The sequence below is a fragment of the Cuculus canorus genome, chromosome 9, assembly GCF_017976375.1.
Source record: "Cuculus canorus isolate bCucCan1 chromosome 9, bCucCan1.pri, whole genome shotgun sequence".
Taxonomy (NCBI): Eukaryota; Metazoa; Chordata; class Aves; order Cuculiformes; family Cuculidae; genus Cuculus; species Cuculus canorus.
The window spans coordinates 6713648-6731493 of NC_071409.1; the positions used below are offsets into that span (position 1 = coordinate 6713648).

The window sequence follows — 17846 nt, forward strand, 5'->3', positions numbered from 1 at the left end:
TCTGTGACACATCGTACTGTGTCTGATGTCTGAGCATCTTCCAGCACTGCATTAAATGCCATGACTACTCAGTGTGCTGTTTGTTCTCTTGTCTTCCGGATGCGGGCAAGATGGGGACACTCAGGCTGCCTTGTACTAGACTGCTCAAAAGCTTCCCTTTGCGATCCCTTTGTCTTGCGATGATCATGTGGTATCCAACTTCTGAAACAACACCCATATTGTTTCAAATGTATTCTCAAGCTCAAAGGTGTTTTTCAACTTTCTCTAGTTCTGCAGTAAGGTCTGTGTAAGTTTAGCTTAATGACTCAGCTGAGGACTCCTAATGGTGTAATATAAACCTATCTTTTACCTATTCTTTACAGGGAAAAAGACATCTATATTGGCTATTTGCCTCTCGCCCATGTTCTGGAGCTGAGCGCTGAACTTGTGTGTCTGTCTCATGGGTGCCGCATTGGTTACTCTTCACCTCAGACACTGGCTGACCAGGTATGTTGTAAGTGTTAAGTCCTTATGGTAAAAACCCAAACATATAATTACTCATATCAGATCTTTGTAATATTTTTTAAAAAAAATACTACATCAGATCATCTTTTCTGCAATTTATGAAATAAGATGTTAGTGGTTGTGGCTGGTGCTCTGGACTACTTTGAATTGTTAAAATGTACTTTGTAGGAAAGCGATTGTTTCAAAGATGTGCTTTGTCATTTTGTTTCTTGTGTTAAAAATCTTGAATGAGTCTGCTAGTAAGCTTGTTCTTCACTTTAGTCCTCTAAAATAAAGAAAGGAAGCAAAGGTGATGTTACTACGCTGAAGCCAACCCTAATGGCAGCTGTCCCGGTGAGTAACTGAAGGATAAATAATTTTTAAAATTATTTTAAAAACATAATTAGTAATTCATTGATTTAACTAGAAAATTAATGCAATGATGATGTAAATAAAAAAGGTAGAACATTTGTTAAGCTATCTTAAATTACTATTTGTGGTATGTATTTGTACAGTGGGTATAAATGCCATATGAGTATCAACATTTTTCACAGCTTAAGTAGCTTTGGCGATTAGATTGCCATTTTAATTAGTTGTCTTTTGTTCATTATGGTTAGTGGATGGGATAAAGAGAGCTGGCAGCAGACAGTTTAGGGTTAACCAATGCTCCTGTTGAGATGTTTGCTTTCCTTGCTTCTGTGAACATTTTGCTGTCTCTTAACAATGGAAGAGGAGGCAACCTGGGAGTGCATTGTCACCTGAAATATGCTACAATTTCTAGATCGTGTTTCCTTTTCGTTGTATTGAATTTAAGACAACTGTTTCTTTGAGTAATAGTTAATCTTTTTATGTAACTAGGAAATTATGGATCGGATCTACAAAAACGTCATGAATAAAGTGAATGAAATGACTAGTTTCCAGCGGAATCTATTTATATTGGCCTACAACTATAAAATGGAACAGATCTCCAAAGGCTACAGTACCCCGCTCTGCGATAGGTAATTTCATTTTTAATGGCACCCAAAGAACACCTCTCAAAGTCTTAGCACATGAGCAGCATCTGGGACTTTTTGTTCTTTCCTTTGTTTGAATGCTGACACTTTGAACGTGTCTGTAAGTAATCGTAAATTGAAACAACAAATTGGTAGTTTGCGTGATGATTTTAAGTATTTCCTGATATAATTTAAGTGAGTGTTATTTACCTTGAAATTGGTTGGAGATTTATATTAATTTCATTATTTTCATCAGGACTTTAATAATGCATTTACCAAATTCTTGGGTTAGATGGAAAGCCTGTTCCAATAGATAACTGTAGACTTCACGTTTTCACGGAAGTGAATCGTGGAATATCTGAAGGAACACATAAGGAGCATTGAGTCCAACATCCAACTTTAGTCAGACTAAAGGAAAATATAACTGCAAAATTCATACAGCTTATTTAAATTATTTTTGAGGAGAAAAATCACAAAACTTTACTGTCTTACTAAAATCTATGTTTTGAAAACATTTAATGTGAAAACAAGCCTAGATAATTGCGTGTGTTTTTGAAAACTTAAATGTGCTCCTTCAAAATTCTCCTTGAATGCTGTTAAAGTTTATTTGAAGATGGTGGAAACTTTCAGTTCAGATACAAAATGAGATACTCTCTCGTTTTGTTTTTAAGCAAGAATTTATTCTTATTTTTGCATTTTAGCCTTATTTTCCGGAAAGTACGAATGCTGCTAGGTGGAAAAATTCGCATTCTGCTTTGTGGAGGAGCTCCACTCTCTGCAGCAACTCAGAGGTTTATGAACATTTGTTTCTGCTGTCCTGTAGGACAGGGGTATGGACTCACGGAATCAGCTGGAGCTGGAACGATCACAGAAGGTTCGTGTCTGTGCATTCTCAGAGTGCTGTGATTCATGCTGGGCGCTCTGTGTGTGCCACCTCTGATGCTCTGTTCATTTGGTATGTGCCACCAAACATAACTGGGGAATCCTGGGAATAACTTGTAATCAGAAATGCATAAACCAGTAGGAGTGCTCATTTTGACACATTGTGGTAAAAAGCGAGTGGCCTACACGGCAAATGGGTGTTCTCATTTGTGATAGAGAAACCTGTAATTCTGTGAATGGGATCTTGGCCCACGAATGATATCTAATTTGGATGAGTATGGAAAACAAAAAATAGAATTCAAAAGCCTGCACCAGGTTTTAATGTCATATAACAGACCTTAATGGCTTCAGGATGCATTAAGTCCTCAGATTTCACCAGTATTCAGCGGTGGCAGAAACAGACAATATGTTTTGGCAGTGGTATGGTCCAGCTAGGAACTGTATGAGGAGTGTTTGGGGTTCATTGCTAGATTATGCTGGACCATGGGACATGCATTATGTTCCTTGGTGATCCTCAAACTGCTGTGATGTTTTTACTCCCAGAGGTCTTTGGAAACAGCTTCTACAGTAGCTTGGAAAAAAAACCAACATAGTGGAACTGTAATACAAATTATGTAGTCTCCAGTAATGTTCTTTTGGGAAGGTGCCCGAATGCAGAAGCGTTTGGAATTGAGACTCCAGACAAGTGAATCAAAATATAGAATCCCTGAACTGTTTTGATATATTGCTGCTTGTTTCAGAGTCCAAGAAACACTTTTTAATGTGGTTGTGCCGCTTTTGAAGCGTGATCTCCATGGACAGATTCCTACCAAAGCTGTGTTGATTTGCCTAGAGGTATTTGTATACACAGCTATCTGCTCTTTCTGCAGGATAGGGATTTTATCTACATTATCTTGATAAAGCCATTGGCTTTCTTTAAAGTTTTGTTCTATGAATTGAAATTCAGAAATAAATAGTGTTGGTTTTCTCTAAGCTGCAAGACAACAAAGACTTTTTTAATGCATTTTGGTACATTTTGTTTTTGTGAAAAATCCTTTTTTTAAAATTCTAGTTTGGGACTATACTACAGGGAGAGTGGGAGCGCCTTTGGTCTGCTGTGAGATCAAGTTATTGAACTGGGAAGAAGGTAAGAATCTGTGTCATTAAATTATAGTGTGCTTGTAAGAACTTCTGTAGCTATTTTCCTATTGGGCTTTGCTCAGCAGTAATTAGAAAACTATTTCTTGCTGTTTTTTTTTTTTAACTTTTAAATACTACTTTTACCTAGAGAAGTTTGATCTTGGGTTATAAAAAAGGTAAAAAATTCCTCAGTTTTTAGTACTGCCAGTTTCTAGACAGAAGCTATCAATGTTGTATTGTGGCTCTCTTTGACTCTGCTATTTCTTTCACCCCAATCACTATAATTGTATATGCACGTTGTGTAAGCGAATACAATGTTGTATTTCTTATTTTGATCAGTATTCTTGTGGGACAGGGTGCAGATCTTTTGTCTTAGAGGTGCTCGATGCAGGAGACCTCAGCTGAAGCGCACGCAAGATCCCTTCTGTTGCCATTAAGAAATTATTTTCAAATAGTTTTCATGGTATTATTAATAAAATTAAAAAACTGGCATATGGAGTGGGATCTTAATGCGTGCTGGATAACATATTTAATGGTTTGAAATGTATTTAAGTGATCTCCTTTCACTGTAAGCTTTTGTGTTCTACAGTAGACATATGAAATACCTAGGGTTTTTTTGTGTTTATGTGAAACCTTGCAGCTTTTTTTCTTTCTTAAAAGATGAGGTGGAATTTATCTTTTTTTTTTTTATTTGAGCCTGCATGAAGCTGAGAGAGCCTGTCAGTCTTGGCAGAAAGATTGCATAGAAGTGGTGTTTGCTCTCTGTGTGTGTTTGAATTTTACTATTTGCAAACGCACACGTTCAGTTGCTGTTTCTAGACTGAGAAGAACTGGATAGTTCTAAGAATAATAGGAATTCTTACTTTGGAATATATTTTAATTCTTATTAACTTAATAAAACCCATACTTTTAGGTGGATATTACAACACTGATAAACCATATCCTAGAGGGGAGATTCTTATTGGAGGGCAAAATGTGACGGTGGGCTACTACAAAAATGAAGTAAGGACCAAAAAAGATTTCTCTGTTGACGAGAATGGGCAGAGGTGGCTCCATACCGGAGACATTGGAGAATTCCATCAAGATGGTTGCCTAAAAATTATTGGTGAGTTAATAAATGGAGATGAACATATATATTTGTATATATACACATGCATTTTTCAGGGTTGTAAATACTGAAATTAACAAAAATATTTCTCTTTATCTTGCTTGGCATGCGGTTGTCTGAAGCCTTACCTTGTATCCCAGGGGAAATGTGATATGTTAACCTAAACTTGATTGTGTGTTTGAAAAGCTGATTTTCGAAACAATTGCTTCCTTTTAAAACAGTCTTAACATTGACTCCACTCTGTTAGTGAGACTGGGCAGTAATTAGAGTGCTAAATATAGGCAAATTGGGCTAGGTAAGGTGCCTTAGATTTTATGACTTTATATGCGTGGAATTTGATTCAGTTAAAGGGCTCTTTTGGTAAGATGTGTTCAGGAATTAAATAAATCTTTTTTTAATCTTGCTATGCTTTATAATAAGAATATGCCTTTATCATAAGGGAACTAGGAGAAAAATATACTAACGGTATTATATATAAGCCTGTGATAGGCTTGTAATTCTTTGACATAAAGAGCTACGTTCTGTAGGCATAAAAATAGGTGCCCTGCTCACTACCTGGTGTTTCTTTTGAAGCCAGTCGGTGATTTAGGGTGCTCTATGCTCCTGAAAACTAAGTTTATTTGGTTTATTGTTTGAGAAGAATCTTAGGTCCCATTGCAGCTACCTTGTAGTGGTCGAACAGGTCAGCCAGCTGCAAAGCTGCCTCACCTGGTCGAGCGCAGCAGCATGAAGGTGTATGGCAAAGGAGAGGCACTCCTGGCTGCTGTCACAGCGAGGTGGGCAAGGCCCTGGAGTCACCTTCGCCTTCTTTGGGCCATTTACAATGAACTCGGATAATTTGGGCTTAATTTTTGATTCCTGTTGTTGTGTTTCTAATAATGTGTGGATGATTGTTCTTGAAATATAGATTTAGTTTGGGAATGAAAAACAAAATGTCAGCAGGCATCTCTTGCCTTAAGCATCTGCGCCAGACAGCATGAAATGTGTGTGTTGAGCCAAACCCTGGTTTTTGCACAGTCCTAATTGTCTGCTATGCATGTGACAGTGCCATCGTATAGGAGATGCTGTTCTAAAGGCAGGAAGTGCGTGGAATTGAGATGTGCCTTATTTTTATTTGAGGGGAATTGATGAAACACAGTCTGGAAACCTGATATTAAATGTTTCTAATATGTTCAACAAATATGCATCAGGTGGCCTCTGGCATTTATACATACATTTCAGAACAATATAAAATCAATGTCTAAAGTTTTATGTTCTGTAATTAATCATTAATTCCTTTTTTTTTCCCTCAATAGATCGTAAAAAAGACCTTGTAAAACTCCAGGCAGGAGAATATGTTTCTCTTGGCAAAGTAGAAGCAGCTCTAAAGAATCTTCCACTGGTAGATAATATTTGTGTGTATGCAAGCAGGTAAGATGCAGCTGATATTTTGTTATTGCTGTATTCCTTGTCTGTCCTACTGAAGCCATAAGCAAAACTTTTTGCCACTCAATTTGTGGAATTTTTTTAAACCAGTTGAAAAAAGGATTTTACCTGTAATACAACAGAAAAACTTTCTCTGTCAAGGCTACAACATCTGAAATGTTTATTTTTATTTTTCCTTTCTGATTTTTTTAATAATTTGTTGGAAAATGCCAAGAATGAGCCATTCATTCCCTTTTCCCCAATCTGAAAAGTGGTTAAGCTCTGACTGCATTTGTTACAGCCATCACTCAAGCACTGCAGAGATTATTACCTGTAGAAGGCCCTAGGATGCCTTTTTCCTTGCTGTACTTAGCTGTGGTCTGTTCTTCAGAAGAAGTACTGTTGTACTTCGGAGGAGGTGGGAGGAAGCCACCAACAGCCCAAAAGCTGGTTTGGGCTTTAAAAATCAATTTCTTTAACTGCTGCAGTGCACCAGCAGAAGCCTTGAAGCTTGAGAGAAAGCACTGTAAATACCGTGAAAACGCACAATAAATGATGATCAAATGTCCTTGCTCTTTGCTTTCCATATGTAATACTTGAATGAGCCACTTAAGGGCACAAACATGTTTTAAATTTCTATTTCTAGAGTTTCTTACCTGTGACTAGTAGACTTCTATATATAAATTTACTTCAGGTGCACTTTCTTTCCTGTTGTCCCTTTGATATTATGAAAGTAATTTTGGAGCTCCTGAATAATCAGGCATATTCTGATGTCCAGTATGGCCTAGAAAGCCCCACTTGATAACTTTGACCAGGACCAGCACACCAGAGAATTGCTCAGTGATAATAAACAGAAAATTAACTTTTGGGTTGTTCACCTGGTTCTCTGTGGTGGGTTTTTTTTTGTGTGCTAACTAATGGTAGACATCCTGTAACTTCAGTTTTCAGAGATTTGGATCAATAGGCTAAAAGGTATTGGGCACTGCTTAGAAAAATTCGATTATATAAGGCCTTATTTGTGGTTTTGGCCCATTGAGTGAGTCCCATGTTTGTTTTCTTTGAGAGCCTGAGGTTGCATGCTTGTTCTGAGCACCCTCTCTAGTCTGTGGAGGAAGAAGATCTTGCAGATGATTTCTGCTGTTCTAGGATAGAAGTTCACTATTGGAATTGCGCTATCTAATTGGTGTTAATTTTGCCACATCAATATAATGTTGGAGACTAAAACACACCTGTTACATGGGCACTTGACTCTGATAGTCTGTATCGTCTGTTACTTAAGAGTAGGAAAACCTATAAGCAATTTTTAAGGTAATTTACAGAGTCCAAGTACATTCCAGATTATTTTTCTGCTGCTACTGTATCTCTCCTTAATGCTTACATGTGTGTGATTTGGCATAAGAAGCCATGACATACAGGTTCTCTGAATCATCATCCGTTTCATTGTGGGTATATACTACACTCATCTCTACAGTGTGAGCTCAGAGACTCTCTTAGCAGTGCCTGTGACCTCTCTGTATCCTGTCTGTCCTTATACTTTGCTTGGATGATCTTATATGGAAGAGGAGCCCTTCATTTCTAGCTGTTTCGTTTCCCACATGCAAAAGGACAAAGTGGGCAGACTTCTACAAATAGGTTAAGTCTGTGATTTGTCCTTAGATCTTGGGCTGCAAAACTCCTCTGAACGTGGTAACAGGGAATCAAAAGTGTTTGTATCATATCACTGCTTTAAAAGCTGTGTTCATTGACCGCTTCAGACAAAATACTGGGTGAGATAAGGAATAAAACGTTTGCTGAAAGGAATCCTGATTAGTGCTCCTTCAGATGAGACTCCTGCTTTATCACTTTGCCCATACGAGATGCATTCAGTACATCTGAAGCATCACGTCAGGAAAATGAGTAGTGTAGTTACTTGAGGAATGAGCAAACATGGCAAAAACCTTAGGGAGTTCTCAGCAGGAAGCTCAAGGAGAGCTGGTAAGGGTCAGACTTTACAGAATAGGAATGGTGCTATCAATGTGTAGCGCCTGTAGATGTCTCTTACCATGGGTCTGAGGACTGTACGTGGGTAGGATTTCATGCGCAGCGGGAGCACAAAGATGCCTAGTGTAGGAGAGAGGTTTTGGCAAACTCTCAGCATGGAGGAGGTGACTAAGAAGTTCCTGAGACCTTCCTTCCTGCTGTCTTTATGACCTCCAAGGCTGAAGAAGCTAGCAAATTGAAAAAATCTGCAGAAAGAGTGGTAGTGGAGAGGGAAGCAGGTGCTTCAGAGAGAAGATGGAATTTTTTAGGGTACTTCTCAAGACAAACTACTTTAGCATTTGAACTGCAACAAGTGAAGATGTAACTAGTGTTACAGAACGAAATGTTCCAGGAGCTGTGAGCTGCATGGTGCTTTTTCTAAGAGAAAGCATAGTTGGATGAACCTGTTTGTCCAGAGGAGATATGCTGCCGTTCAGGAAGCTGAATTATAGATGAACCGAAAGTTTGAGGTGTACCCAGCCAACTGACTGCTTCTATGTGCTGTTTATCCCTGAAGGCACTGATGGTATTGCTGGACGTGACCTTAAGATTGTCAGAAGCCTACAGGAACCAGGGATGAAAGTGCCAGTCCTTTGTCCTCTGAATGCCTGCATACATAATACGGATCTATTGCAGAGTAGACCCTACGTGAAGTTACAGGGGTTCAGTACAGACTGTAGCACAGGTGGCAGAGGGGAGAAGAAAATTGGAGAGGCGAAGGCAGAAGGTGAAATGCAAGCCATAGGTGATGCTAAGGCAAATCTGGATCTGTACTTTCTACAAGTACATTCTTAGCGAGAGAAAAACCAGAATGGTTTTCAGTCAGCCAGCAGGCAAAACTTGTCAACAGATGATGCCAGGGAAGCCCATGTTGTGATGGACTTGCATACAGTCTTCATGTCAGGTACCCGTTATAATTCATGCCACTAACAAAGGAGAAAATTGCAATTGACAGTAATCAAAAGGGTATTTAGAGTTAATATTTTAAAATCAGCTTATCCTTTAAGGTCTCCAAGATAAAGTAATCTCTATACTGGGGTTAAGGTTTTGTATTTTGCATTAATGATCTGTCTGGCGAAAGAGAGTGGAAAAGATGTATCTGTAGATTGTTAAGGTGGAGCAAGACCAAGGGTGCAGTTGGAGGACAAGATTAGAATTCAGAGCAAGCTCGACTAAATGGAAATATGCTTGAAAACAGCAGTCAGGTTAAAGAGGGGGAACATAAATTATGTTTACATCTAAATAAACTGCAAAAATATAGGATGAGGACCAGCAGCTGATAGCAGTTCTGTAGGAGCTGATACGAGTCAAGTGCCACACTCTTATCATAAGGTAAATAATATAGTATAAGCAGATGCATAGCATACAAGATGCACAATGATCACTTTGCTCTACCAAGCATTAAAAGGTCTGAGTTCCACAGGGAACGCTTCAGAAAAGCTGGACCTCTTCAAAAGAGTCCAGTGGAAGGAAAATGGGAGCATCTGGACAGATATCTGTGAAGCATGACCTAGTTGGAAAAAAAAAAGGGGGACATTGATTAAATTCCTGAAAGAAATTGAGGAGTGAAGGGAGACTGTAATGATGATAAGGCAGAAAAAAAAAAATTAGTAATTATCTGTGAACAAATAAGTGGTTTCTGTGATGAGTTGGGAATAGCAGTCAGGAACAGCTTACTAAAGCTAAGAGTAATGAACATTGGCATTGGTGTTTGCCTGATGTTTAAGAATGGGTTAGATATAGCTGACCTTGTTTTAAGGCCGGTGGGTGAATTGGATGGTCTGAGATCCCTTTCAGCTCTGAGTCAGTGATCTGCTTTGTTAGAAAGTGGATATGCTACGTGAGGTTTTGTTTGCATTTTCGCTAAGCTTTTACACCATCTCAAAAATCTTGAATCCCTCTTTCAGGGTGAATTGTACTTCAGTCTTTTCCAAAGACTTTGAGATGACAGCGTGATATGTTCTAGGCACGTCAGGAGCAGGTAAAGATGGGCAATGGTAGAGTGAGCGAAAGAACAGTCACTTGAAGGAGAAAGAGAAATCACTTCCCTTACAGAAGCAGGTGTTTTTTGAGATGTGTTGTGCATATGCTCATTCCACAACCTGCTGTCCAACGCCTCTTCACTGCAGTCCTCTACTCCTCTACAGTAGCTGGATTCTGCAGTTGAGAGGAAACTGAGGTAGGGAGGCCACACAGCAGTCTTCATACTGGGATGCAAAACATGAGGAGAGGCAGGGCACATTGACATCGTATGAGTGTTGCCTTCCCAAAGCTTTGAGCAGGAGACACAGTGGAATATGCATATGGACAACACACCTCGAAACAATCCAGTTGCTGTAAGGTTAAGTAGCTTCTCTTTCTACTTATTTTTTTAGGCAGGCAGAGGTAACTTGTGCACTATTGCAAAAAGATGAACAGGTGAACAAAAGCCAACTGTTAAGAGCAATATCTCTGTATGAAGTGCTAACCATCCCCTCCCCTAACTTGAAATGTTATTTTTGAAGACTGGTTAACTTTACAAAATTCATACTAAAGTACATTATACTTCTCAGTTTCCATTCTTATGTCATTGGATTTGTTGTGCCAAATCAAAAGGAGCTTGCGGAACTAGCTCGAAAGAAAGGATTTAAAGGAACCTGGGAAGAGATCTGTAACAGTCCTGAGATGGAAAGAGAGGTACTGAAGGTGCTCGCTGAGGCTGCCATGGCAGGTGAGTAGCTGGGTTGATAGTATTAGCCTTGTGGACCATAGTGTCTGTGAAACGCATAGGCATAGGCCATAAAAGCAGTCCCTTGAGCGTATGTGTTTCATAGAACTCATATGAAGTGAAATTGCCATACAAAAACCCCAACAACAGGAGATGAGTTTAAAAGTCCTTTTGGTTCACGGGGCCAGGAGCTGAGGAAAGAATATAAAAAGGGCAAACTGAACCTGCTCACTTCAGTTCCCTATAGACATATGCAGGTGTGTGTCATTCTTTAAGGTGTCCTGTAGTATCTTTTTGGCCTTACCTGCTGGTCTGAAAGAGTGTGGGCTGCTGATAGATCCATGATCTGTGTCTTGGGTACCGTACAGCCTCACATGCTGCAGTCCTGTTCATAGTTGATATCAGCCCGTTGTGACAGGGACTCTGCTAGCTTGCAGCAACTTGCATCTTGGGGATTAAAACTGAAAGCAGTCTTTGTAGTTAATAATTTTCAGTAGACTTTTCTTCCATTAACTCTTCCAATTGCTTTTAAAAGTGATGTAAATATCCTGTATCAGTATTCGTACTGTCTTGTGGTGGAGTTGCCCAGCTCAGCGATGTTCATGTGAAGAAATGCCTCTTTTGTTTTAACCCTCCCATCTGCCAGTTCACTTTAGTTCTGCCAAGCTCCTGTTTGGGAAAAGGCAGTGAACAGTCACAATGGCAGTTGTGTTTTTTTAAGTGTCTATTATACATCTCCCTCAGCTGTATCTTTTTCATGCTAATTGCTTGTAGTCTATTTAGCTGTTCTGGTGCGGAATTAAACAGTGGCACAATGATATTTTGCTTGTTCTTTTGTAATTTCTGTCTTGCTTTAGCTTTTGCTTTTGCTCATTACTGAGCACTGAGCTTTTCCCATAAGGCTGTCATTTACGACTGCAGAATGGTTTTTAAATGCTCATTGTAGATGTTAAATTTATTTTTCATATACATTCTCTTTTACACTTTGCCATGAATGGGTTTTGCCTTCTGTTTTGCAATCACTCAGTATCGTGACGTTCTTCTGCACAATTTTTGCTATTTGTCCTCATCTTTTCTACCCTGGATAACTACACTTCCAACAATCTTTGTCTTGTTACTCTGCATCTCTTCCTCTTACTTGTGAATATATTAAACTCTCATTAATGAATTTGCAGACTTTATTACAGGAGTGTACTCTTATGGCTTTAAATTGGAAGGAGGAAGATTTAGATTAGATATCAGGAAGAAATTCTTCACGATTAAGGTGGCGAGACTCTGGCACAGGTTGCCCAGGGATTTTGTGGATGTCCCATCCCTGGAGGTGTTCAAGGCCAGGTTGGATGGGCCTTGGGCAGCCTGAGCCAGTGGGAGGGTTGAAAGTGAATGATCTTTAAGATCCCTTCAAACCCAAAACATTCTATGATGAGTGCAATCTCAGTGCTGCAGCAATGAAATTGAATATTTGATTTAATCCTGAGGAATTTTTGCACATTCTGTTGTTATTTTATATTTGTTCATGTTTTTCACTTTGATATCTTGAGCTTTACTTTAAAAGTAATACTATGATTTTTAGTGTTAAATAGCAAAAAAAACCCCAAGCCCAGTTTCTTAAGACTTCTCTTAATATCAAGGGAAGTAAAAGGTCAAGGAAAAGCTGAAAATTGCAGATTGCACAACATAATTCTACATTTATGGGTTTAGGGTTTTTTCTATTTAACCTGAAAATAGATTTTCTTTAATCTTGTCCATGTGTTTATTATTTGGTTTTGTTCTCCTGTGTCTGCAACAATAGCAGGAGCTCTTGCAGATGACAATGGTTTGTGCTAAAGGCACAACACACAGAGCACTGTTCTGTTTTAAGGGAAACACCTACTCAGTTAACTTAGTTTCCTTGGACAATTCAGGCCTTTCAGGCAAAAAACACACCTGCCCACCCCTTTTTTTTAACCAGGCTTAAGTAGGATGGATTTTCATAGTATCATTGCTTGGCTAGAAAAGACCTTTGAGATCATAAGAGTCTGACTGTACCTGTCCATAACTAAACCAGATCCCTGAACACCTCATCTACCCATCTTTTAAACACCTCCAGGGATGGGGACTCCACCACCTCATTGGGCAGCCTCTGCCAGTGCCTGAAAACCTTTTTGGTGAAGAAAGTTTTCCTGATGTCTAATCTGAATCTGCCCTGGTGCCTCTGGTTGAGGAGCGCTTCTTCATTTATGTCAGGCGCTTTCTGTGTGACAATACGGTTCCTCCTTTTGTGCTCAATTGTAGAAAAACGGTTACATTTCTGTTTTGTATTAAAAATGTTTATTTTTACAGCTAATCTGGAGAAGTTTGAGATACCAGTAAAAATTCGTTTGAGCCCTGATCCTTGGACCCCTGAGACTGGTCTAGTGACAGATGCGTTCAAACTAAAACGCAAAGAGCTTACGGCGTACTATCAAACGGACATCGATCGAATGTATGGGAAAAATGTCAAATAATTCTTTCCTCTGCACCACTTTGCTACAGTGAGCTTGGATCAAATAGGAAATACTTGAATTGCCTGTCTCAACACTTGAGATCAACAAACGAAACCACCATTCCTCATCTGCAGCTTAAACTGTTATTTCTGATAACATCACCGTGATGACTGGCAAGTTGAGTAAAATGTTACGGCAGCAAACTTGTGTCTGTCTCCTTTTTTGCAGTTTTCTCTGCTACCTTGTCAGTCTGTGGATTTTCCCAAGTCTTTTTGGGAAACCATGATTCTGAAGCCTCAAGTTTTTAAGCATTTATAAATCCTGTATAATGTTTTATTTGTATCTTTAAAATTTGGATGTATATAGAGAGAACTTGGCTATATAAGAAATGGTTATACTGGGGGCCTTTTTTTACCTATTTAAAGATAAGAAGGTATTGATGTTGTGATGTTATGTACATTGCAAATGCTTGTAACAAGATCATTGTTGAACAGAGGACCAGGTTATTTGCTGCTGTGCTATTTTTTGGTGTTAATCTGAGGGAGAAAATGTTGGACATTCCGGCTTGTGTCATACACCTTCAATATGTGCCTAAGGGTTACTTTTAATTCTGTCTGAAGATGAGAAGATGGTCATGACACAGCTCTGCATAAAGGCAGGTACTCTTGCAGGTGTTAGTTAAAGCTTGTTTAATACAAAAGATGCTATGAACACAGCAGAAATAAAACCGAAGAATCATCGCTCAAATACAGAAACTTCTTTTCTAAATAGCTTGTGACCATTTCATCCAGTAGCTGAGTTGTGTAGAGCTAATACAAACTCTCAGCACTAATTTCAGGTGACACTTTGAGTTTGTCAGTGTCGTTTCCACAGAGGGACTGTAACAACCTTTGTCTATTCTCGGTAGGTTTGGACACCACACGGGGTTTGCTCTTTTCTGGCCAGACCCCTGTTCTGCCCTAGCTGCAACCCAAATCTCACTGGGGGGATTTTTAAAGTCATAATGACAGTTATGTTCTCAGCTCACACGGTGCCTAGCTGCCCTTTGTGCCATTAAAAATCTCCCTTTAATTCTGTATTCTGTTGTTTAGCATTCTTTGCTTTAAAAGCAGATATTTGAAGTATTTGTCACCCAGAGTTATTTATGCTGTTTGTTTTGTTACACCCAATTCTGACTTTGGAAAGGAGTCACGATTTCTGTTTTACTATAGGTATGTGAATATTGTTTCAAGAACCATGGGGGGTCTTTTCTTCTTCCATGAGAGCATTTTAGTTTGGTTTCAGACGGGATTTTTATTTTCAGAGTATTTCTAGAAAGAATGTTTTGAACAGGGTGAAATGAGAATGTGAAAAAGCACACATCAGTCAACTTTGTGTGATGGAGCAAATATTAAAATGGCTTTAATTTGGAGATTATTCTCTTGTGTATCATTTACTTGTAGTACTAAAAAAATCAAGGTCTTGATGCTTACTGAGTACCTGCTGTGGTAGCACGTAACAATTCTGAACAGCAGCAGATTTGTTTGGGAGAGGGAGTTCCCGCTGCTGACATTTGTGATGTGGGAGTTTTGCAAGATGTTTGGTACACGAATTCCCATTTAAAAAAATCTGAAATATTATATAATTTCATGCATTATAGACAGCAGTTCCATAGGAGTAGAAATTTATTCAGTAAGTTCCCTTAAAGGAATCTGAGGGGAGACCTTATCACTCTCTACAACTACCTAAAAGGAGGTTGTAGCGAGGTGTGGGTTGGTCTCTTCTCCCTGGTAGCCAGCAACAGGACAAAGGGAAATGGCCTCAAGATGCACCAGGGGAGATTTAGGTTTGATATTAGGAGGAATATTTTACTGAAAGGGTTGTCAGTCCTTGGAACAGGCTGCCCGGGGAGATGGTGGAGTCACCATCCCTGGAAGTGTTTAAAAGTCGAGATGCCCTACTTGAGGACATGGTCTAGTGGTGGACTTAGCAGGGCTGGATTGATGATTGGACTCTATCTTAAAGGTCTTTTCCAACCAAATCCATTCTGTGATTCTACGATTAAGTTTTGATGAAATTTGTGTGCTTGATTTTGTTAAGTTACCATCTCTCCCACTATTCATGGATTTCCCCTGCTGCTGCCTATGAAAATCTGTTACTGTTTTGTTGCAGCTATTCAAATGGAAATATAAGCAACAAAAAGAAATCAGAACAGTTTTTATGAGAGTAATGCCTTCGGATATCTAGATCTTAGATTAAAACCTTCTGGCAAGTAGAGGTAAGGCTGATGTTGGAAAGGGAAGAATCTGAATGTGGAAATTGCGAACTGGGTAGGGAAGTGTCACACCATGTTAGACATTGCTAATACTTAAACATGCATTTGTGCTCCATCAACAGGCTCTTAAATAGTTTGCACACAGCACAGGATGTACGTCGTTCAAATATTTTGTTGTGATTTTTAGTGAAAATGAATTAATTGCTGAAGTACAACGTATATCACTTGGTGCGTTGTGCAGCAGACTGAAGAACATAGATCTGCTTTTGGTTAATTCGGAAGAAATCTGAAGTCAGTATTTTATTCTGCTACGGGTTTAAATCTACTTTTGGATAAATTACAGAAATGAAACTTTTTAAAATGGTTTGAAAATAGGTTTAGTTTTTCTAATCCAGTCACGAGATTGGGTTGCAGCTGAATTCTGCACTTGATCTACAGTTCTTTTTTTTGATATTTGAAATGGATGTCACTATATGTAGTTCTTCCTTCTTTAGACCTCAGTTTCATTGTGGACATTTATTATTTTTCTACAGAATGTGAAAATAAAGCAGTTCATTAATTTTTAGCCTCAGCGTTGAAGATGGAAAGACTGCAAAAATAGTTGTATGGGCTTAAAATATTTATGGTGAGCTTGTCTTTTCTTTTGATTTATAAAATACCCAGACTTTAATACTGCTAGAGTCTGAGTACTTCCATGTCCCAGTGAGACCACTTGTCCTGTGAGTGCTCAGGCTTCTTGGAGTTGAGTGACCAGGGCTGTAGCGGGACAGTAAGTCAGAGCTGCTGTGCAGATACAGGGCTTCCTTGCTCCAGCAGTCCTAGTTGTGGGTTCTGCTCTGCCTCTGAGATACTTTTGGCTGCCACCACGTTCTCTTGTGTTCCTCAGCAGACAGACAGCTTTAGGGGAGTTTTTTGGAACACTGTGTTGATGCCCTGCACGCCAGCCAGGGATTTAACTGGCTCCTCTCCTTTTTTTCGGTGTCTTTCCCCACCCAGTGTCACAAGAGCAGCAGAGGTACCTGCTGGAGCATATTGCTCCTGTCCCAAAGGCAGCTGTAAACTAGGAAAAGTGCAGGGTTGAAAAGAAACAGTCCCCATCGCATGGGGAATTTTGTAATGGAACGAGACGTAACTTTGAAACAGTCTTTCTGAGTTCAAACTAAGAACAAGGGGTAAGTACTTCACCTGAGGGATCCCAAAAGGGGGGGATTTTTTTACAAAGCTTATGTAAATATGGACTTCCCAGGACTCTGAATCATTGGAAATTGTAACTTATTCTGTTGTGAAAATTTACCTATTTTGTTATGAAAAGTGACTGACCAAGAAATTCCAAGGATGCTGTCAATCTCCTTTGAATTCCTACAATTATATAAAGCTATTCCAGGGTTTTAGGCTAAATTCAATCTAGACGCCTGAAGTGTTCTTTGCAGAAAATAGCTTTTCTGGATTAGGTTAGGAACCAACAAATTCCATGTCAGAAAAGACCTTGCACGTTTACCAATGCCGCTGCTACTGCAGGTCACACACAAGCGGGACTGCAGCTCAGCGGGAAGCTGTATCTTGGCAGTAAGGCATTGTGCTGAAAGGAAAGCAAAAACCAACGTGTAGCTGAAGCTAAGAACATTATGCATCCCTACGTCCTCTTGGTTTTATAGACAGGATGCAGAGAAGGGTATGGAATTGAAACCATACGTTAAAAATGTCCTGTAAAGCTTGTAAGTTTGTGCAGAAATTGCGATAGGACATAAGACTCCTTTGCAATAACCCTTTTCCTGCTAAAATTCACCAGCTTTTATTCTGTACTAAAAACTACATTTAGGCGATGCAATGCAGCATTTTTAATTTTTATTAATGTGATGTATTAACTACTTTGGACTCAGTATCAAATTGTGTACATCTGTTTCTTTACTGGTAAGAGGAACAGCCTTCAACTTGCATACACCTTGGACCAGGCTGAAGCGTGAATTGAATGACCAGTTGTATATTATTGTAATTGGTTATTTAATGTAAACTCATTTTCAGTGTGATCTTGGTTGTTACTATGAAATGCTTGAACATTGTATATCCTAATTGAGTTATATTGTATGAATTATTTATTTGTAATTGGGTATCATGTTTCAAAAATAAAATTAATTTCTCAAATTGGGCCCACATGTCCAGTTTTATTAAGTGTCTTTTCTTTTTTATCCATCTGAGCCTAGAGAATCGTGGTTGTAAGTGAATTTAAGTCTTGTTGGTTGTGTTCATGGCCTTTAAGAAGGGTGGTGGGATAGAATAGTTCAAAATTTTACATTTCCAGGGAAACCTGTTTGGTGGGGACGTCCTTTCAGTTTGGTGGTAACTGTTAGTAAAAGGCTCCATCCCTGCATCGCTCGAGTTTAGTATCCTGATGGTTTTAATGTTAATAGCCGCA

At 39.1% G+C, this 17846-nt stretch overlaps 1 protein-coding gene across 2 annotated transcripts in view; it reads left to right on the plus strand.

Annotated features, from left to right (window-relative positions):
- Positions 1–17574, plus strand: part of ACSL3 (acyl-CoA synthetase long chain family member 3) — a 69969-nt gene extending 52395 nt beyond the window's left edge. For both annotated transcript variants that reach the window (XM_054074602.1, XM_054074603.1), the window contains exons 7-15: positions 363–486; positions 766–837; positions 1342–1481; positions 2177–2349; positions 3409–3483; positions 4390–4581; positions 5880–5994; positions 10560–10717; positions 13037–17574. In XM_054074602.1, the coding sequence (XP_053930577.1) occupies positions 363–486; positions 766–837; positions 1342–1481; positions 2177–2349; positions 3409–3483; positions 4390–4581; positions 5880–5994; positions 10560–10717; positions 13037–13200 (1213 nt within the window). In that variant the 3' untranslated portion in view covers positions 13201–17574. The remainder of the gene's footprint in view (positions 1–362; positions 487–765; positions 838–1341; positions 1482–2176; positions 2350–3408; positions 3484–4389; positions 4582–5879; positions 5995–10559; positions 10718–13036) is intronic.
- The last annotated feature ends 272 nt before the right edge of the window (positions 17575–17846 follow it).